This window comes from Molothrus ater, chromosome 1, assembly GCF_012460135.2.
Source record: "Molothrus ater isolate BHLD 08-10-18 breed brown headed cowbird chromosome 1, BPBGC_Mater_1.1, whole genome shotgun sequence".
Classification (NCBI taxonomy): Eukaryota; Metazoa; Chordata; class Aves; order Passeriformes; family Icteridae; genus Molothrus; species Molothrus ater.
In genome coordinates this window covers 63,771,408-63,794,787 of record NC_050478.2, presented here as the reverse complement: position 1 = coordinate 63,794,787, position 23,380 = coordinate 63,771,408, and the positions used below count along the sequence as shown (strand labels likewise).

At 41.1% G+C, this 23,380-nt stretch overlaps 1 protein-coding gene across 1 annotated transcript in view; it reads right to left on the bottom strand.

Moving 5' to 3' along the window:
• Nucleotides 1-23,380, bottom strand: part of JARID2 (jumonji and AT-rich interaction domain containing 2) — a 211,601-nt gene that overhangs the window by 98,883 nt on the left and 89,338 nt on the right. Inside the window, exon 2 of the mRNA XM_036378686.2 lies at nt 21,374-21,509. Within this exon, the coding sequence (XP_036234579.1) occupies nt 21,374-21,509 (136 nt within the window). The remainder of the gene's footprint in view (nt 1-21,373; nt 21,510-23,380) is intronic.

Below are 23,380 nucleotides of genomic sequence, written 5' to 3'. Positions count from 1 at the left end.
ACAAAAGATAATTTAGTTTTATAGTGCAAATGCCATCTGTCACATTGTCACAGCATGACAAGGTATCACATTACATATTAAACAGACAACATGCTTCAAAAATAAGGCCTATTTTCATGCTCTGGTTATCTCAGAGACTAAAGAATGGGGTTTTCATGATAGTGACATAATTTAAAAACAAAACAAACCACATTTTTCTCTGGGATAAAAGATATGAATTCCCTGTCCACTTTTTTTAAGATAGTTGTCATAAGGCTATTTTCATCTAATTTGGTAATGCAAAACCACAACAATTTTCTGCCTCTAAATAAAAAAGCCACAGAATGAAACCATTATCGTTTACGCCACACGATGCACTGTGCTGCCACCATGATGGTAATTAACAGCACGTGGGCTCTTCAGATGACAAGCCACTGGACATTAGGTTGATTGTGGTACATAACAGAGCATATGCATAAAGCAGTACCACTATGCCAAAGACTGTTAGCAAATAGCTTGTACAGTCTTCATAACTGACTAGAAGAGTGCTTTTATATGTAGATATACATCATTACCACAGAAGCCAAGCATGAACGATATGACAGCAAAAGATGTGTTTGTCAGCCTGTCAGAAGACCAGATCACCAAAGAGAACTGATTAAATAATACAGGTTGAAAGAACCTCCTTACTCCCATTACAGCTCCATCCAAAACCACTATTAAGCAATCAAGGACATTTTGTGACTTTGCGTCCTGCATATTAGTCCATTACCTGTGTTAATCAAAATTAACGGTTCTGTTTCCACACAACACTTCCTATGGTGTTTTGTTTTTATCTGGGGGAGTTTGGACTGAGGTTGGGATGCTATTAACTCATAGAAACAGGAATACAACAGTCAAAAATGAACCTAATTTAATTCTGCCAGGAAACTACTTCAGGCCATATTACATACTTCAAGCCCCAGTTCGATTTATGAAAAATACACCTGAAAGAAATTTAAAACAAGAGAAACTAATAAAGCACCCCAAAAATGCCTCCCAGTGTCTGCACTGTATAAATAGAGGAAAACCTCACCTGATATTTGTCCATACTTCTGTTATTTTAAGTTTGGGTTGTTTTTTTTTTTTAAGTATTCAAAGAGACACACTTCTCTGATTAAAGACATTTCTCCACTTGTAAGGACATAATGAAAACTCTGAACCTCTCATCCCTCCACATAAACACATGACCTCTTCTGGCACTTTATGCTTTATAAGGGCAGAATGGAGGCCATAGCCTGGGCTCCATAATGGTGTGGCCTGGATGAGGGAGGGATCAAGAGTAACAAACAGGCTGAGCAGCCAGCTAGGTGTTCACTGACAGGTGAGGGAGACACCAGCAGTAATGCTGACCCAAAAAAAAGCTGGGGGAACAGACTCATTCCTCTTAAACCCCCTTCCTACAAATGCAGACAACTAAGTCATAGCTTAAAATCACAAATGGCTACTCTTGGATTTTTTGCAATATTCTTCTTAATTTTACGGAGGGGAGGCTGAGGGAAAGGAAACCTAAGGAACAATTGTCCCCAAACCCAAAAGCCAGAGCTGTCCTGAATGAAGCAGAACAGAGAGGAGGAAAGAGACTTGATCACCACCTTACCAGCTGCTCGCTGTGTGTTATACTGTACCATTGTGCTATCAAGCTCCTACCAATTGCCCCTGGAGCTGTATGATAAGGAGAGAGCAGTAGCATTTCTGGTAAGTTGGTACCAGGCTGTGTAAAGACCATTAAGTTTTGACAAACAAACACAGTCAATTTTATGGTGCTATAAACACTCCCTTTTAGCACCAGGGAAACGAGCACCATGTACTCTTCCTGTACTTTGACAAGGAATCACTTGAATATTTTTGAATGCACACAACTCGAATCTACCTCAGTCCCACAGCCTCCTTTGACTGCAGTCAGAAAGCTTCAAAGAACAAGAGGACTCCAAATGTGAGCTATAGACCTTTGATGTTCAGATATGTAGTCAGAAAAGGCATGAAGCCTTCAGCAGAAAAACAGGAACACCAACACCACGAAAAGAGCTTGGTTAGGATGCAGGGACCTGGACTCTGTCCAGATGCAGCCATTGCCAAGCAGGTGCCCCTGGAGATGCCACCTCCTCTCCAGGCACCTCAGCTCACCCAAATGTAAAATAAAGGTGGTGAGCCCAGCTTCCACAGTGAAACACAGGGAGGGGTACAGACATTAACCATGACATGAGACACAGGGCTGGTGTTATTCGCATCCCTCAGTGGTGTGAGATTTTGCATAGATTTTGGTGTTGGATAGAGTGGCTTTATTTCTGGAGTAAAGTGCCCTTAGATTTGCATCTGTCCTATAAGACACCTTCTCTCATATGCAGCCTGGAAACAGATTTATACATGCATTTTATTAGAAATTCCAGACACAAGCAGGTCCACAAAAATATAATTTATCTCCATTTAGTTCAAGAGTATCAGCAACTGAAATATCAGCATAACCACTGAGATAGAGAAAAGTCTAAGTTGTCAAGTATTAACAAAATTAACAGTGAGGGACAAATAAATTCTTCTTTGGTTTTTATGGCAAAACCATCATGTCTTGTTTACCCTGCCTTTCCTGGGGAATTTTACAGCTGAATGGAAAAACGGTGACACTGAATGGAAAAAATGGTGACACCCCATGGGAGAGAGTAAAGAAATACTGCAATTTACCTGTGAAGGAAATAATTTCATTTTTAAATGTTTTGTTCTTCCTTTTGTTCTTTCCACCTTTTGTTTTGTTTTATCAATTTGAGAGCTATCTGGAGAAAAGTTACTGACTATTTCCAAAGTATTTCACTTGTCCAAATGCCCGCCATGTGAAGGAAAGAACATGGATGACACTGCTAAATTAGAATGAAGTAAAACAAGCTAATCACTGTTTCAGGTCTTTGTCACGCTCATGTCAATAGGTGAGGGCAATTCCTCCCCTTCCTGAAGCACTTTCACAGAGCTAGCTTAACTGTAATATACCACAGCAGTCCCATTTTTCAGTTATTTCCCCCTACCCCAGCATCACAGGGCTATGCCTTTAGACTCATCCTGTTAAAGAGTTAAGTTTCCACTAGGTATGGATGGACAAAGGAACAATAAATCCACACTTCAAAACTATCCATACCTTGGCACCTAGGGACTAGACAGATTAGTAAAGATGAAAAAGAAAATTAAAAAAAGACATTCTGATATTTTAAGTAACATGAGAAAGAAAGCTTTGCCAAGAGCATGTCTCTAGACAACAGCTATTCTACACTGGAAAGTAAAAATTAGTAATTGTGTCTCCACAGAGTATAACAGAAGGAGGAAGAAAGAAGGTGAAGGCAAACACAGTAAAGCAAGGAAGAGTCTGCTAATTGGAAGAAAATGCAATTTATGAATGTGCAAATAAAACAACAAGGAAAATAAAACGGCATGCAATGTCGCAGTAACAATGAATTCTTGTGACCCTGAAAAGGAAGAAATGTGCTGCTAAAACCTAGAGGCTTAGCAAGGCTTGGCTGTATTTGTTAGGGTTTCTAGGAAACCCTTACAGATTGTGTAATTTGAAAACTGCATATCTGCATGAAACTGAGAACAACAGCAAAACAGTGTCTTGGTGAACACTTCCTACATGCTTTTCCTCCAACAAAGCACAGTTCCCAGTGATCTGTGGTGAGTGATCACACAAACAGGCTGGGTTTGTGTGATCTGGGTTGATGGAGATGAAGAAAAGCCCGTTTCTGGAACTGGTGTTCTGTCCTTGCACATTCCCTGGTGAAAGCAGCAGCAGGCAGGAGCCAGGCCAGCCCTCTGCTGCAGTCTTTGGAGAAGCCTGAAGAGCTGGCAGCAGGAGCCAAGAATGCAGCATGGCTCTTATGTAACATCAACACTCTGATGGACTGGGACAGCCCTCCTCCATTTGCAAATGCAAAGCAGAAAGAACAGAGAGCCTGAGTTACTTCTTTCTCAAGTAAACCAAATTAAATAAAATTATTAGAGACATAAAAGTATGGCATGGCTTCTACACACACCTCAAAAGTAAACAAAACAGCAGATTCTGAAAGAGTAGGAGGGCTCCAACACAGCAGTGTGCTCTAAGAAAAAGGTTGGGGAAAAGACAAGAGAACTGCCAGAAAGCCCTTTTGGGGAGGTTATCCTCTGCTTAATTGTCTCTAATTCTGCACCTCTGTGACAAAAGCTGTGAAAAGCAAACGTTGAATGACATACTTCTAATTGCATAGTCCCATTTGATATTTTAATGCATGTCATTGAGGATTTGCCTTTCATGACTTTTGCCAGGAGCATGGGCAGCCCTCCAGACAGACAGAAATTTTTTCCCCCCAGTGTGACATGAGCGATGGGGATCCTGTTTGCTGCAAGAACGCACAGCCTATTGATAGAGCGACAGTGATTGTCCCATGCAGCCAGCAGAAACGAGCATGGATTCAGCCCTCCCTTCACTGGAGGCACTCTGAATTTTCAGTCAAAGGAGAGAAAAAGTCCTCATCCTGTCCTGGGAAAAATTAATCAAGCTAAATGCTATGTATTGCACATGAACTCAAGTTACATATGACAGGTATTTGAATTAAATGACTTTAATTACTTTTACTCCACATTTTCAATAACTTTTTAGTGAATGTGCCCTCTCTAACTCTCAGATCATCCATCAGTCAGCTCCAGGAGTCAACCTGTCAACCTCTTTTGCTGACAAAGAATTTTTTTTTCCCCCTCTGGCATGTCACCTCATTCTACTAAGCACTTGAATTACGATCTCCAAGTTTACAGCAATTAAATATCAACTCACTTTAAAAAAAAATAGGTCACAGACACTTCTAATATATCACCCTAGCCTCTTCAGCACCATGCCAGACAGCCCTCCCCTGGTGCAGGAGGCCAGGGCACTCTGGTTGGACTGCAGGCAGGGAGGAAGGCTGTCTCCCGCAATGCCAGGGATGCATCGGCACTGCCTGCAGCCAGATCTCAAATTCCCTGCCAGCTGAGTGCTCACATGTCTGTTCAGAGCCTTAACATAGACTTGACAACCAGGCCAGCATAAGGCCCTGTGACATCCCAGAAAGAGGGAGGGGAGAAAGCTGCCTGAGTAATTCTCAAACATTTCTTTTTAGCTGTTGGTTTCAAAGGCTTTTGTCTGTAACCCTAAATGTCATCCATGAGGCTCAGCACCTCGCTGCTAATAGGGAAAGGGAGCTCTCTTCAGTGGAAAACCAGAGCTGCTTCTCCAGGCAGAGAACTCTTCCCCTTGATACCATCAACACAGCATTTATTTCCTTTCCTTCACAGAAAGTATCTTCAATATATTGTAAAGCAACATGAAACTTCAACCACCTGGAAAGCTCCCAAAACTCAGCCTTTGATCTTTTAGGATGCCTTCCTCCTTGTCACTGGTTTCTCATCTAGCTTGCTAAATTGATTATAAAAAAAAAATTATTTAAAACACTTGACATAGTTCTAACACATGAAACAGCAGTGTAGTCATAGAAAGTTTTTTTTTTTTACCATACAGTAAGTAAACCTATTTCATCCATATTTGCAAAAGCAGAATGTTTAAAAAAAAAACCAAATTAAAAAAATCCACCTATCTTACTGTGAAATCTGTTGCATATCTGTATTTTTATCTTCTCAGGGGAATTTTTTTTTCCTTTTTTTTTCTTGTAGGGGGAGGCAAGTGAGTAGGATAATTTCCTCACTTTTTAAAATTAAAGGTCAGAGGAGTACACTCCGTGCTTGGGATGAAGAACTGCTCTGTTGTTGCACTTAGTCCCCTGTAATCTGTGTGCAGGGTTATTGTCAGAGGAGAGGAGGCTCGTGACAGCAAAACATTGAGACCAACTGCAGCAAACTGAAAAGCACAAGTGCAATACGAAAGCCTGACACAAATGAACAAATTGTTCTGCTGCAGGCTCGCTCGTCAAGAATGACATTTCACCTCTATTTGAGCACGGAGCCCCTGCCTAAGGTAGGGGTTCCAGCCCATTCCTATGCAGTGCTGACAGTGGGGGTAGAGGTTGGTGGGCATCTCTCTGATGCACCGCAGCCGCCTACCTGCTGGGAAAGTGCAATGGAAAAGTACACGCCAGGAAATAAATCTGCAGCTGGGAGACACTTAGGAGAAATCCCTCCCCTCCCAGACCATATCCAGCACTGCAGCGAATGGAGAGCAGGTGAGGGGATAAAGCAGGAAGAACCTGTGCTCAGCTATCAGCTGAGCTCCGAGGATCTCACTGCAGGAATGGCGCACAGCACAAAGTGAGCGTGAGGCCACGTTAAAGGCATCGGATAACGCCAGCTTCGGCCACCTGACACACTGTACATGGAAACTGTTCCTGTTTTAATTGGGGGGACAACATCTGATTCTTGCCAGCATTATCTCTGCAGATCTCTGAAGCATCGGCACAGGAAACATCAGTGCTGTAACAGCCTTTAAGGAAAGGCTCCTCACAAGCCAAGCAATTTCCATCTCTATTTCCAGCTCTTGAGACCAGCAGCTTAACCTTACTTTCACCTCCCTTTTGTGAGCTCTACAGGCAAACCACAGGGGGAAGAGATGAGAGCTGGGGTAGGGGGGCAGCCACTTGAAAACCTGATGCTGGAGAAAAGGCTTCTGAAATGTTAAGGAGACTTCCTGGCAAACCAGCCCCCAGAGGAGTTAAATTCCACCACCATGAAACATTCTGCTGCTATTAAACAGCTTTTTTTGTTCATGTTTCAGGGCATCAGAAGAGGAAGTGAAACAGCATTAGCAGCTTCCTGACTTAATAGAAACCTTGGAACAGCCATCAACACACACTTATACAGTCAAGACTATACACTGATGTGCATTTAATGATTTTATCTTTCCAAATAAGCAAAGGAGATAAAGTACTATCTTGCAATTTTTTAAGAATACTGTTTCCTCCTCCCCAGCCAAGAACCCATTACACAGAATGTTCCTTTCATGCATTGGTGTAATTGAAGGCTAACACCCATTAGCATATTTCTTGTTTTAAGTACAGCATCAGAGAAATGGGAGTGAGGGGGTGGGAGGTACATCCAATGGAACAGCATAGAAATATATGTTAAAGAGGTAAATGAGCTTTCAAAATATACCCAGGAGGCTGTGAGTATGCTGAAGTTCACCACTGTATTACTACAATCAAAAAAAATTCCCTGATCTAGGGCCAAAAGTACATTATTGATAGTCAAAACACTGCCTAACTCTATTTCAATATGATGTGACAATACTGGAGAAGGAAAAAAGACAAATGGAATCCCTCTGTACATTTACATTACCCTGTGAAGAAAAAGCTGCACAGACATAGTAAACTATAACAGTTCAAACAAAGTCTTCCTAGAGTTAGAATGTTTTTCAAGCTGCAAGGACTACTAAATAGTGTTAGTGTTAAGCAAGCATTTAGCACTTTATGTGTTATGAGTGGTAAGACACACACACACACACCAGCCCCCCCCCCCCCCCCCCCCCCCCGCCCCCGAAACTAAGAAAAACCCCACTGAACAAAAGGCAGAAGAATTCTTCTGTTCCCACATAGGGCAATGCCATGGCAACATTCATCCTACAGGTGGAGAAGACAGGACATAAAGCCATGTGGTGGGTTGAAGCAGAGAGATGGCATCAAGCACACCTGAGTATTGGAAATACCTTTTGAACAGGGAATGATGGACCAATCTAATGGGAAAGCAGTACTGACAGCCTTTGCTCCTGTGCATATTCAGGACACCCAGGCTAAAGCCTAAGTCCCATATAAAACTGCTTATTAGTAACACCAAACAGCTACACAGTAAGGGTGAGAACCAATGGGAAAAAAACCAGTATTTTAAAAATACAATCTCCCACAAAATAAACAAACATAAAAACCATCCCGTTTAATCATAAAAAGAAAATGTACCACTAGATGCAAATGGAGAGTAGGATGCAAGAAGGAATGAAAGGCCAATTTATTTTTCTACTGCCATGTATAATCAGGAAAGGCTTTGGCAGAAGCAAGATTTATATAAGTGGACCATAAAATAATAGGTTGGACTTTCTACATTTAATTGCTTTTTGAAATGAAAATCTGCCTCAGAGATACTATAGAAAATACTTTCAAGCCTTAAGGAAAAAAAAAAAAAGTCATTGGGGACAAGAAGGCCTCATTGTTTTTCCCAAACTTTATATGTCAACACATACGCACGCGTTAAAAAAAACCTTACCTCCCTTCTGAGACATTAAATCCACACAATGTTTCTTGGAGAGGGTAAAAAGAAAATGTAGGTCAAGATGTTGAGATAGGGATTGCTTCTGAAAGATGAAAGCATAAGAGGACTAAGCTTTCATTCCTTATGTTTCTTTGAGATTTCAAACAGAGTGTTATTTGATAATGGTTCCTTTCAGAAAATTGGAATTTAATATAGCTAATTATAAGTTAGAGAATTAATGTAGAGTCAGTACTCCAACAGAGCTGGTATACCATGCTGATGCTTTTTACCAGCATGTCCCCAGTGCTTATTACAGATCTTTTCTCCAAATACTAAGGCCAATCTGTTCTCACATTAGGCTGGATGGCCCAGGAGTTGGGGTGGGGGAAAGGAAAAAAGAAATCTCCATGGCTGTAACACTGAGCCTGCAGCAAGCAGCCTGGAGTTGCTGCCACGGCATGGCACTGCATGGCACGGGAACAGATCCTCACACTTCAAAGGCAGCCCAAGAAATAAGAGAACAAAGACAGAATAAAAAACACAAGTTGCTGTAGAGCAAATGTACACTGAGAAACAGCAAAACACCTCTTCCTCCTTCCAGTTAAAAGGAGGAAAAAGGTTGTCAACTAAAGATGAAGAGCTCAGATAAACAGACAGGAAGTACTCCTAATTGTCCAGTATTAACATGGAAGTATCTGAAAATTATTTGTCCTATGGGCAATCATAAGCTAAAAATCCTGACCTACATTTCACAGAGAGCAAGGGGTATAAATAGGAATATCTCTCCCGACAGGCAGCGGCAGCAGACGCTGCCAGATTTGGACCAGGAAGGAAGCCATGCATCAGTGTTTCGGGGACCTACGCAGGTTTTGGATGCTCTGTTTTTAGAGATGACACAAATGCAACCAGCAACATGTGCTGCACAAAGCTGTTAGTAAGTACAACAAAACTGCAAGTTAAACTTAAGTGTAGAGTTAAACATCGATAGCACTTTAGTGAATTTTGAGAAGCAAAATGTGGGAAGCTCTTAAAATCCATGAGGTTCCAGCAGCTTTCCCTTTGTTCTTCTCTGGAGTTTCTGACTAAGCGAGCATATTTTTTTAAGTTGTCAAGTGAGCTCTGTGTTGAGGGGTCAATCAGAAGGGCCATACCCCAGTTTTTCCTCACAACAGTGACCTACAGTCAGTTGAGCTCCAAGCTCTGAAGTAGGGGTGGCAGGGGCCAGAGAGAAATGTGTGCACTTTTGAAACAGAAGTTTCTTGCACCTTAGCAAATTAATTCTGCTGAAGTCGTATTTTCATTTGGCATGTCCCCGTGAGGTTTAAGAGCAGGACCTGAATAAGTAGTGCTACCCTCCAGATAATTTTCTGTGCATAAAAGGCCACATCAGGACAAAATCTGCCCCTTATAGAGGGCATCTCCCCCCTCCTCATACTTCAGGAATTCGCCAAATCCTACTGAAATTGCCACTACTACCCACTACTCAGCTCCCAAACCTTGGGGCTGAGAACCACCTCCTTTGAGCTGCAGAACAGAATTCAACTTTAGAGCAGACACATCACCAAAAGCTCAGTGAGATCCTTCCTATTGTCCTTAGTACTTTAGGGAACTGAGGACTTCTTGTGACAAAAGGACACCAAACCAGTACTTTTCCATTGCTTTCAACCTGAGTAAAGGGAAACAAACAGCATGGAAAACACCACCTCCTTCAGTCTATTCTCATTCCTGCTGCCTTAAGAACTGCCTAGTCAACAAAGGTCAGGAGGGACATCAGCCACAGAAAAAAACCTTAAAGTTGTTTTCCTAAAACCTTGGTAAGATTTCTGAGCCCTTTGTCCTGGTAGAACCTCTCCTGGAAGCAGGAAAGCATAGACTGAAGAGCAGACTCTTTCTCACAAGAGTCTGTCCCTTTTTAAGTTTCCCTGCAATCTAGTTTTCATGAGACTATCCCCAGCAAGTCCAAAATTATTTTAAATAGAAAATAACTGAGCAGTTAAAATTTCAATCCAGCCAGATGGCAATCCAGAACCATCTCGATATCCAGTTATGCCAGAGAATCTGAAAGTCTGCAAAACTTTCCCCATAAACCCCAATATTCAAGTTTGCAGGAAGTTTTTAAACTCATTTTTCTAATCAACTATTTCTAAAATGTCTGCTTTCCAGGCTGTTAATGACAGAAGCCTAGATCCACAACAGAAAGAAAGGTGGTTTTCTGTGCTAAGCAATGCCTTAACCAACGGCCCATTTATTCTACTTTATGAGCAGAGTATTTGTATATAACCCTGTGTAACACTGTGGATGTTAATCAACCTTCATGACTTTGCATGCCAGTTTTATTGGAGCGCCTTCCATGCTGGCATAAAGGGGACTTTGTACCAAACAGTTTTCCTCTAGCCCAGCAGAGATCAGCATCAGTTTGCAGCTCAAAAACCTCTTTTTCACAAAGAACATTTACTCTTCAATTCTGGTCTCTTGTTAATGAGACTTTAAATATTCAAGGACAGTGCCATACTGTTCCAAGGTAATCTATGAAAGAGTGCATTTAAATCTACAATTGCAAATGAGCTGTGTTTATCTACTTAGATAAGACAGCCTTGTTCATTTCAATTAGAGAAGGTCAGTTCCAGGCAAATGTAAACTGTCATTTGAAGTTCATCCCTGCAGGACAATGAGATGAGGTAACGCTTCTGGGACAGGTTTCCATCTAAATAAAACTTGACAACTAGTCCCTAACCACAGACCTCATTGTTGCACAAAAGGCCATCTTCAATTGATTTTGGGGAGGGGGAGAAGAGCAGCAAAAAACCACATTTCAAGAAGATTTGGAATTCAAGCCACATTCCTGTAACTTCTATCCCTTATTCATGACTTCCACCTGAAGGTAATTGCTGCTGACCTCCCGAGAAGCAAAGAGGCAGAACAACTACTCTAGAAAGCACCAGATTTTATTATCTTGGCAAAACAGACTTATTTGCTTACTGCCCCATCAAATAGATTGTCACATTAAAGAGAAAAGTTAGGTGCCTCCTCCTTGGAAGAGAAACAGCATGTTTGTAGACAGATAGACCACAGGAACCAAGAGGAGGGGAGAGAAATTAAGTCCTGCACGCAGACTGTGTAACAGGAATATGCCTCTCCCCAGCCTCAGCCCACTCCTGTACCAAGCCTCAGGTTTGTGGCTCAATGCAATCTTATAGTTTCCTTCTGGCATATGGAGCCACAGACTGAGAGAGAGCCTGAGGCTCTAAAACAAGATCTCAACATCCCAGCAAGGGTGCAGGGGTCAGGAAAAAAAAAGGGGGATGAAATTCCTCTTCAGCCATGTCCATCCAGTATACCTGTATGTGCATGTACAACTCAAATGCCTTTTCTCAATGAGAAAATACATAGATATGAAAGGACACACTTCTATCATGGCACCCTCTTGCTAACATTTCCACCCTGAACAGAAAGAAATTTCCCACGTTGTGAAGAAAGGAAGAAAACTGTACTCCTTCTGTGTCATTTTCATCACTTTTAAGCTTCTTTCAATCCATCCACATACACAGGAGGCGTAACTTAACTGGGGTGCTTGCAGGGCATCTTTAAAAACAGTCGGCCATGGAACACTCTCACCTTTCACAGCACCAGAGACATCAACCACTGTCTGAGGGGGGTATTTTAGGAAGAACCTGCTTTTGAGACAATCTGTCTGGAAGAGAACAAGTCAAGATGAAATTTAGTTCTAACATGTCTGTTTACACACATACACACACAAAGACTAAGAAGAGGCTGAACTGAAATATTTTTGAGGTCAGCCACTACTGAAGCTGAGTGAGGGATGAAGGAAGGAGGAGAAAAATGCAATTAAATTCTGGTGTGGTCTTTAGGCATTACTCAGAATGGCTGGCTGAGGCTGCCAAACCTTTAGCAGGAAAAATGGCTTATCTCCTGGCTTCCCAAATTGTATCAGAGGTCAGCTGATGAGGTTTCAGGAGTTTGCCAGCTCCATCCCTCTGTGGGATCTTTGGCAGATTGCTCCAGCTGGGCTCCTTCCAGCTCTTCCCTTTTTTCCATTTTAGTGTATAGCTTGAATAAAGAAAACAAGATGAAGGCTTTCAAAGATAACGCAGTCTTTCACAAACAGATGCAGAACAAAGCACAGGAAATTCTGAGCAAAGTAAAAAATGAATGTTGCCTGTTCAGGGCTTATCTGGAATGAGTTAGCCTCTTAGTGGACAGATCTGAAACATCACACAGTCCTGACTGTGATTGCAATGCTCACTAACAGTCTCATACAGGGAGAAAACAGGATGGATAAGGGTGGAAATTCAGCAGTCTTTAGCACTCAGAGATGGAAATTCCTTCAGAGGTACCAGAAAAAACACTTATGAGTTAAGCTTGTCATTGTTACCTCTTGTTGCCCTAAGCCTAAGGTTTCCACACCTTTGACTTGATGAACAACACCCCCAGTATTAAATTCATTTAAACTGGGAAACAAAGGGCATCAAAGGCATGTTATTGAAAACATATATTCAACTAATTCTGAATACAACATCACCTTAACTGCTTGTAATAAATCTGTGCTAGTCAGACACACACATACACACAAAGACTTAAAAATGCAGACACATTTATTACTATGGAAAGCAATCTGCTATGATTTAACAGTATATGTACCGGGCTATATTTATTTTTTGGAAGACATTCACCCACAAGCTCTGGAACGGATCTGCTATGTGATGAACCTCTCATCATCATCAGTTACTTAAAGAGAGCAGTTATTTCAGAATGGTTTCTTGCAGATTTTAAACCAAAAAGATTCAAATGAAACCAAACTGAAACGTGGAGGCATGCACTCAGAGCACAGACCAATCTCCCAGGCTGTTATGAGCCGTGAAACAAATGTGACTAATTCCTGAAGAGTTTCAGTGCTCTAAAAAGGGGAACTGATTTTCTTGCTTTTCACATTAGAAATTCTACATTCAGATGTGGATCAATGACACCTAAAATAACTTGACACCAGTCTACTGGTGCTTTCAGTTTACTCCACATCACTACAAGGATCCCTAAACCCATTTTGATTGTCATCCCATACTTTTAAATAAGCCAAGGCCTCTGAACACAGTAGGGCATTTGAGGTGAAGAGTATGGTACATTGGCAGCTGTGTCAGGCAACTTGCTGAATTGGCTACTGTGCCCATCAGCAGTGACAGAATCTCTGCTCTTTCTTCTAAAACCACTTTACTGCCAGGGTTGACACAATAGGGCTTACAGCACACGTGACACCTGTTCCAATTAAACACAGCCTAATGGCCTCAGAAATGTCCTGCTGGAGCAAATAGTTCTCAAACTATTTAAAAGAGAAAGTCATTTCTAAAATGCCCCCACATCAAATACAAACTGCTGTGAAGGTTCTAGGACACAAGACAGTCCCTTGAAGGCTGAAAACATATTCTCTCTAATACTCTAAAAGCACTCAAGTGTAGTCTTGCACTAAAAGCTCAACACTGCAGTGTAAAAATAATTAGCAACGGCCTTCTTCAAAGCCAAGCAGAGACAGTTTCAGAAAATACAGTTCCCTAGGATTGACTACAGTAAACTGCATTACACAGTCTGTGTGTATGTGTGAAACTTCTCTCTGCACTTACTTGTAATACTCATTTTATTTCCCATTACACTCCTATTTTCTTAATAAAATGGAGCACGCTATTTTAATGACAGATGCAGGGGTATGTCTTATTCTCATTTCCAAAACAGGCAAACTAGAATTGACAAAAGGTACAATTTTGGACAGAGCTGGCAATCCTATGACAATAAACCACCACCATTCTTTTGGTTGTAAATACCAGCCAAAAAGATGCCATGGTGTAAATTTAGGCTGGAGATGTTACAGTTGATAAAGAGAGAATAAAACAGTTTGTCCGCACTAAAGGGTGCTGATACAGAAAATAAACCCAAGGCAGCAGCTATGCAAAATTATCCTGAGTCAAGGAAAATAAAACTGTTTTCTCTGTTGATGTTCAGGCCAAGCTTTGTCTCACGGAGAGTCAACACTACAAATTTCACCACTATGTAAGTGGTGAGTTTGGCTTTTTTTTTTGTTTTGGGTGAGGCTTTCTTGGTGCATTTATTTGTGGGGTTTTGGGGGTGCTGGAGATGGTTGATAGAATTATAGAATATCCAGAGTTAAAAGGCATCCACAAGGATTATCAAGTCCAACTCTCAGCCCTGCACAGCACCATCCCCAAAAGTCACACCATTCCTGGGATCATGGTCCAAACGCTTCTCAAACTCTGTCAGGCTTGGCACTATGATCACTTCCCTGGGAGCCTGTTCCAGTGCCCAACCACCCTCTGGGTCAAAAACCCTTTTAAAATATTCAGCCTAAACCTTCCCTGACACATCTTCAGGCCATTCCCTTGAATCCTGTCACTGGACACCAGAGGGAAGCGATCAGCGTCTGCTCCTGCTCTTCCCCTCATGAGGAAGTCACAGACTGCAATGAGGTCTCCCCTCAGTTTCCCCTGTTCCAGGCTGAGCAGACCAAGTGACCTCAGCTGCTCCTCTTATGGCTTCCCCTCAAGGCCCTTCACCATCTTTGGAGTCTTCCTTTGGGGCTCTCTAACAACTTCATATATTTCTTATATTGTGGTATCCAAAGCTGCACACAGGACTTGAGCTGAGGCTGCAGCAGTGCAGAGTGGGACAATCACTTCCCTAGACCAGCTGGCAAAGGGTTGATTTTTGTTTTGTTTGTTTTTAAGAGAAACATAAACCTAACACCTACACTTGTGAAGCACTTTTCAATGAACTTTTAAGCTGAATCTTTTTTTGTTCATATTCCTGGCAACAGCTGTCCCTTCTAGCATCTGAGGTTGTGGTTAGACGAGATGACTGCGCCAGTCCTAAGGCTGTGGTTAGACAAGATGAATGTGCCAGGTCAAGCAGCTTGGTACTATCAAAAGGGATGAGGAGTCTGATATCCTCTTCCTCCAACTTTCAGTCAAGGTACTCTGTTCCCCCATTTCCACCAAATGAGCACATGGTGTTCACCTAACCTCTTAATGAACATGTATAGTTTATTGAACTAGAAGACAATTACTTCTTTTTTTAATTTTTTTTTTTTCTGGGCTAGTTTTCTGCCATGTTAGTACTCTGGACTGGCTGAACTGCATGGGCAGAAAAATGGCAGAGCCAGCAAAAGACACGAGGTGAAAGGAGGGGGGCCAGACTCATCAGCTACTGCTGAACTCTTTCTCACCTTTCCTCAACTTATTTATTTTAGGCCTACAATAATTCAGTCTGCTACAGCTAATGCACACGCTTCTGCAGATGCCTCATTGCCATTTTCATTTTCTATTACCTATGATTAGCAATACACAAGGAGGCAAGACTATTTTTAGAATTTGTTTGCCTAGAAATGCACTCAGGAGCAACAGAAGCTTTTTTTATATGGTCATGAAGTAAATTTTAAGAAAATCAATTATACAATTTCTCTGTTTCACAGGTTAAAGAAATATCCATCCCTGTTACATTTGAGAAGAAAAGGGATATGGCTGTCCTGTGAAAGAAAATTTTCTATCAGTCTTGCTAAACACTGAAATTTTATTAAGACAGGAGCACAATTTGGATGGACATAATCAAATTTGGCTGACATTAGTGAGGGCATAATTTGGCCTGCAAATTTTTTTATAAATGGTGATGATGGAAAAGGCAAAGAAGAACCTGTGTCAGCCAATGAGCAAGCAAGTCCCTGGCAGGCTCAAAATTAATTCTATTGTAGAAAACAAAGAAAAGAGATTTAGAAAATTTCAATGAAGCCCAACTCAAACATCCTGTTATTTTTTTGTTAATCTTTAAATTCACTAGACAGCAAGCACCAAAGTGAAAGTGATGTTGAGTGCCATACAAATTTGCTCAAATGCTTATTTTCTGAACCTTTTAGCTGAAAACATCTATATTTAATCACAGTTTTAAACTAGCCAAAAAGACTGTTTACTCTGAACATAAAGGGAAAATACTGCAAAGTTGAAAGAGGTATTTCTGTTTCTGTAAATGCATTTTTTAAATCCACTTACAGACAAGGGTCCTTGGCCCAGTTACAGTCTTCTATTAAGCTTAGGAGACAGACAGACATTACCCACTGTCAACAAATGCAATCTCACTTCACTGATGGAGTGAAAAGCTCCCTAGACAAACGTTAGCATAAAACCTTCTTGCAGTACTTAATTGCAGCCTTCAGAAATAAGAGAGATGAAGTTATCAGTACATCTGAACCATCACAGTGAATGAAGAGGGCTGTTTTCTTGTTCAAAATTGAAGGCTGAGTAGAGACCCAGCTAGGGAAGGAGATCCACAGTGCTCTGGGCACACAGATGCACAGCTGAAACAACAGCACTTCCCCCTAAGGGCTGCTGTGTTTTCATCTGCAGGAGTCAGAAGAGAAGAGATGTGGTCTAAGGGAAGGCATGGCTGCCCAGCTGGCAGCTGCTGCCATCCTCTCTTAGTTAGCTTTTGGCAGATAATACATGGCACTGAGCTGGAGCACCCGGCTTAGTGGTGTTTAGGCATTTCTACCACATCTGTTGTGATTTGCATGCCGTGCCTGGAGTACCATCTACAGAGCCAGGGAAAAGAGGCTTCCCCAACAAGCTGAAGTCAGATAAAGACAGTCTCATGCCACCCTATCACTGGGCACCTTCCTTTCAACATGGCTCACTGGGGAGCATGGACAGGAACTCCCATGCAGTGAGCAGAAAATATTTGAAAATGCATGCATCAATTACAAAAAGAGCTATTTTCAGAAAGCACTGCTGCCTGCCCCAGCTGGCTTGAACAACCAGTGTGGAAGCAAAGGGATGGGAAGAACACAGGAATCAGAGGCTGGTGCTGCCACTGGGTCTGGCACCACAGTCCCAAGAACTGTCTCAGAGACTGCTGCCTCTCAGCGTGGAGATGGGGAAAAAATAACTCTCCAACAAAAGTCACGTGAACTTTCATGTGGGAATGGCTGAGGGCAGAAGCAGACCAGTACAAAGTGGTGCAGTCCCCCATCCCTGGAGATGTTAAAGAAACAACTGGACGTAGTACTTACTTCTGTGGTCTAGTTGACAAGATAGTGATCAGACAAAGGCTGGAAGTCTTTTCCAACCAAGATCATTCTCTGATGGGAGAAAGGGGCACCAGAGACTGTACGGTCCAACTGTGACCTCCATGCATGCGCTGACATGGTTCCCACTCCATTTGAAGTACACACACAATATAAGTAAGTTCCTTTAACAATCTTAAATGTAAAGTGATATCTCTCAGAATAGAAAAATTACAATTTTTTACTCATCCCTTTATTTACTTAATGAAGAAGACTTCAACTTCTGCTTTGAACCAAAGCATTCCCTCACATATGTTTGATTTCATAAACAGATAATGCCTGCTGTGAGCTTAACCTAGATGACATGTTTGGAAACTGCCATGACACCTTTCTAGGACAAAGTATAGCTGGTGAAAACAAACTATCTGCTTGAATAATTCTAACGTCTGGTTTGTCATCTCTGTAGATTAACTAACCATCTTAAACAAATAAGGAAACTTTGTCACTTTTTCCATTCAAGAAGTGCACTTCTGCATCACAGATTACTTTATTGCAAGTCTTGAAAAACAGAACTTAAAGTCTTAGGTCATAAAAGTTTGTTTTATGATATAGTCTTTTGAGGGTACTGGATTTACTCTCATCAACAGAATGCAAGCCATTATTACATCTTCCATTGCCTTTTTTATAGCCCTATCCCACATTTTAAGCTGCACAAGAAGAAAACAATTTCCCAAAGGATTTAGTTCTTCTTTTAGATGAGGATCTCTGAAAATTGGTCTCACTATTCCAAACACCAATCCCTATTCTTAAAATCCTAACACAAATGACAAGCAGCAGTAATCAAAATCACTAAAGAAATCCCAGTGGGTTTTTTCAGCGCATGACCTTGTTTCCATAATCAGAGTTCCAGTATCCCTTTTAGGGCTGCAGAGAGTTTCGTGACAAGCAGCACAAGCACCTCCTTCAAATTTTATATTCCCAAGGGCTGAAGAGGAACATGTAGGAAACAAAGACATGCTGTATGGTGTTGATCTATACTCTGCAAATATCCAGAGTCAACATAAACACACATGCAATACAATCACTGATATGACAACCAAAATATACCCACTCACCTTTCTCTTTAATCAGAACCACTTAAGTAACAGGGTTTCAGACAAACTGAAAATGGTAGGCTTATTTTCAGGATAACAAGTAGATTTACTAGTGAGACAGAGACAGCTAAGGTATTATAATACATAAAATTGCCAGAAGTAATTTCAATTTTTATTTATTTTAAATTTAGTTTTTATTATTCAGAGGCACAGAAGTTAATTGTCTCTGCACCCTCACCAGCACATCAGAGCTTGCAGAAACTTTAACACAGAAAAGACTTCTGTTAATAGGTTCATCTTCCACATTTAAAATTAATTTGCTTTTCACACTATCAATCAAAGAGGCACCATTATTCCAGCTACCAAATCATTAATGATACTACTGAACTCACCAGATGAAATACAATTGACAATCATTTTCATACAAGTTTAGCTGCAGCTTCACAAACACTGGCAAAGGAACTTTTGTAGCATGTTGATCAAACTTCAGCTGCTCCAAATACATCAAAACTGCTTAAAGACACAAGTTGCAAGGAGCTGGGGTACCTTTTAACTTCTTCTATTGCTACAAATAAATACTTTCTACTAAAACAAAGTACGGATTGCAAGTCTATGAATAAGTAAATGTAAGAAATGGCTGTTCTAAAACTAGACCAGAGAAAGTCTCTCTGCATTACAGATGGTAGCACAAAGATGAAATCCTGCTACCCAGCTGTTTGCAGTCCCCTCAGCTACTAGAAGCACACAAGACCAATACATATTCCTGCACAGAGCAAGGAATTCAGACAGCCTGAATCCCCCTCACACCTTTCCTTTCGGCTTTTGAAAATGGTTACATTTGCCAGGTGCTAAAAGTAACCTATTCAATTTTCTACAGTCACATAAATAAATTAATAAAAAATGGGTCATTTACATATCAACTATTTAAAACTATTAAATTAAAACTATATTTAACCACATGCGACCCTATGGAGCAACATGCAAAAAAACAATGGATGTGGCCTGAAAGGTGAACAAAGGACACATACAAGGAAACATTTTTTCTTCCCAACAGTATGAAATCTCAGATCTAGGACTCATCCTTAAAAGACTACACATTTCCCTGGATTCAAAATAGCTCAGTAATTTCTCAACATGACCCGTTTTTTCCCAGTCGATAGAGGCCCACAGATTTGAAAAAATATGGCTACTTTTTTTTTTTAATGTAATGAAAAAATTGCATTTTCAAATTGATTTTCTTGATGTCACTGCACAATATCAATCCTCCTCCCTTTTGCTCATTTTTCTCTGCATAATGAAACATTCTTCTAAATATCAGTGGCCAAAAAAAAAGGCTTTTGGACAGAGATGTTGAAACAGAGCAATGCCAAGACAGGACTTTTAAAAAATCATTCAGCAAACAGAAAGCAACATGGAATTTCATTCTGGCTCAAATAAAAACCCCCAACCCTCAAATAACTGGTCATCTATTTCTGTGAAGGAGAAAAGCTCTGAAGATGTGAGCTCTGCTGGTGGCAGGGGAAGCCAGTGGCATACTCCATGTCTGGTACCTGCATTGACACAGCATTCCCAGCCAACTCACTTTTTATCTAAGCTGCCTTTGGAGAAACTAGACACCATGAAAACCTCAGTCATCCTGTAACCTGGCACATTATCAAAGCCTCCTAACACACAATTACTGTGCTTCATGCCTTTGGACTTTTTTCCTTTGACTAAACAAAACCCCCACAATGGAATAAGAAACTTTCCAAGAGAAATTGTGTTTGACAGAAGATCAATGATGCAGAGGTGTTGGAAGGAAAAAAGCCAATGCTGTTTTGTGTACACCTCCAAGCTTATAAATGGGTTGCTCTTAAACCTAGATGCCCCTTCCCATCAGATCAGCATTTGATATTACTACTGAACTGGGAAGTCTGAGGTCTTCTTTAATCACATTAAGGAGTTTGCAATTTCTTATGCAATACGGTGACTTTATCATGCTGCCTGTAGTTATCCAGCCATTCCCCCAGTTTTTTGCCTTGTCTGCAGTAACACTCAGTGGAATGTGACTCACCATGTCAACAACACAAGCTACATATAAATATGAATAACCTACCAAGCAACCACCCAGCTGCTGCTTTAATGCATTAGCACATGTATAGTTATGCACATGCCTAAAAGGAACTGCCATAAACCTCTATAAAGAAACAAATAAGCTCTTGTGAGTGAAAACTGTAAGCCTGCCCAGAAATCTGAATCCTGCTAGTCATCACTTTCAAGGCTCAAGCTAGCATGACAAAGCCTTTTCAAGTAAGGGTCTAAGTGAATCTGAAAGAGACACATTTTATATTCACCTCTCAGGATACCACAGATTTTTAAAGCAAGCTTTAAGGGAAGGGGAAGCAACAGATAATAAATGACTGGAGCATTGAAGAAATGAAATTCAATTCCTTTCAAGCTCCTGTCATCTAAGCTTGTCTGCATCTCCTTGTAATACCTTTAAACAACTGCTCTGAGAGCTACTAAACCAGGGGAGTCCAATGTCACAGCACTTGTGTCCTCTCAGCCCTTTAACTCTGCGTGTAGATCCTGTGCTACTTCACCTGTGGGCTTGGATCACTCCAGAGATAGATGCTGGCAAGGCAGTTCCTTGTATCTAAGTGACAGTATGTAAATTCTGTCCAAGTGTACTTCCCCAAAGAAACTGAAGGCAATCACCTCTAAATGGCTACCTTATCTGCAGACATATTTAGCACATCAGAAAGCAGACTGACTAGGAGGACTCCTTTTCTCTGGATTGGCAGCCTGTCCCTGTCCTCCCGCCTGCCCTCCACCCTTATCCCCAACTAAATCAGTTAGCCAGAAACCAAAACATACAAATTCTTCAACCAGGGCATTTCAAGCATTCCAGAAACAAGCTCCTCTGTGCAGATGCAAAGAGCACAGTGTATATGCCAGATGGTACACTGGTCTGCCTCCCTGCTAGAGCATGGAAGAAGGACTGAGTCCTTCCAGCAGTACCACAGAGGCGTCTCACCGTTCACTGCCTTGAGGCTCCCGCTAATGCCATCGCTGTGCTGCCGCTTCTGTGCATTCTTGAACTCCTTCAGTGATAAATAAAGGACCTTCCGCACCACCCTCTCCTCTGACCAGGGAATCCCATCACTGTCATCCTAAAGGAGATGGAAACAGAAAGGAGGCATTAGTTGCATGCACCTGAAACAAAACAAAAATCTAAACAAAACCAAATAAACCTCCAAAGCCTAAGGCTACACAGATTATTTTTAACTCAGTGAAAGAAAAAAAAAAAAAAAAAAAAAAAAAGAAAAACTGAAGAAGAATACTATGTAAGAAAATGCAACCTGATCAGCTCTAACAGAGAACAGAAACATAAGTATTATCAAATCAGAGCATTAGCCCCTGTAATCCTTTATTCTGCAAACAGCAGTAGGCATGTACCAGGTGTTAGGCAGGAGGTAAAACTTAATTGTTAAAATCCTTATAATGAATCCCTCATGGAGAAATTTATCACAGCCAGGAAGTGTTCTCTCAGGTAATTAAAAGGAGGGGGAAAAAAACCCCAACAAAACACTAAAATGAATGTTGCAGAAATTGAAGAGGCAAGTTTGGTGAACCAACTTCTCTTGTTGCCATTTTGGTCTTCGTTTGTGTCTCTTGGCTCAGGTTATTTTTCTTTCTGGTTTCATGTTTTGCATTAATTGCAGTGTTATAATGAAGTTGTATATTGATAACAATGAAGTTATTCTGAATTTATCTCAGCATAAAGCCAAGTGGAATTTGGCTCATGGGGCATATGTTTTCTACTTTATTTTTAGGAGACAAATGCTAATTTATCAAAAGGAACACTAGTCTACGTCAAATTTAGTACTCACTTGAGTTAAAACATTAACTCCCAGGAAAAGTATTTCCCTAAAGCCTTTAGCATTCAAATAAATTAAGTCAGCCAATTGATATAAAGACATAAGCGACATAGGTAAGTCATCATATTTTCATAAGCCCCGTAATTGTCTTGGGGTCTTTGGAAATCTCTGGTTAAGCATTCTTGCCCTTTTCCTCAGGGGCTAAATCATTGCCAAAGCAAAAGATTAACATTTCTAGGCAGACCTTAAGTGATAAGTGTACTACACAGCGTACTGTCACCTCACACTGAAAATTCCACAAGCCCCATCAGCAATCCCCACCAGGAGGCAGGAGAGCTTAAGACCATCCATGTGCCAAAGAAAAGACAGGCACTGCCAACTTCCAAAAAAATAAGCATAATTTAGGGTGACCAGAGATAGCTTTTTCTTTGCTCCTCTAATGACATATTGGAATTCAGCTGCTGAATTGTGATCAAAAACATTTCCACCCCTCACCCTCCCCCCCCCCAAAAATTCTAGGACAAATTACTTGGCAGGGGTTAAAAAACAAAACAAAACAAAAAAAACCCCAAACAACAAAAAAAGCAACACAATGAGTGCAGTGAAAGCAGACAGCATTTTGGCAGCAGGATGTGCATTTTGCACGAGGGACAAGCTACTACACTTTGAAGAAGACTGAGCTATGCCCAGAGAGTTTTAGAATACAGGCAGCTCTGGGCCAAGAAATCAAACTTTGTAACCCAACACCCACAGCAACCCAAAAAAAGGACAAAAAAAATCTCTCAGCAAGCATTTTAAAAGCAGTAGTACATCCAGTTATTTTGTCAACAAAGGTTTACACAAACAACTCTGGCTTACCGTTTTGCTGCCAACACAGCTTCAGCCCTAACCAGAAGCAACACTAAGAGAGGGCTGCAGCCCAATTTTAACAAAGCTTGCCCAAGGATGCCCTCATTTACATTCCCACCAACAAAGACCCAATGGGACATCATGCATTTCTGTTTCACTGGAACTACCTAAGGCCCTAAGGGAGTCAGGCTCAGTTAGGAAACAGTTATCAGGCACCTCCAGCCCCTGTCTATGTTATGGACACAGGCCTGTGGACACCACTCCCTTCACTGGCATTTGTACCGGAAGCTGCACAAAAACACCCAGCAGTTCCT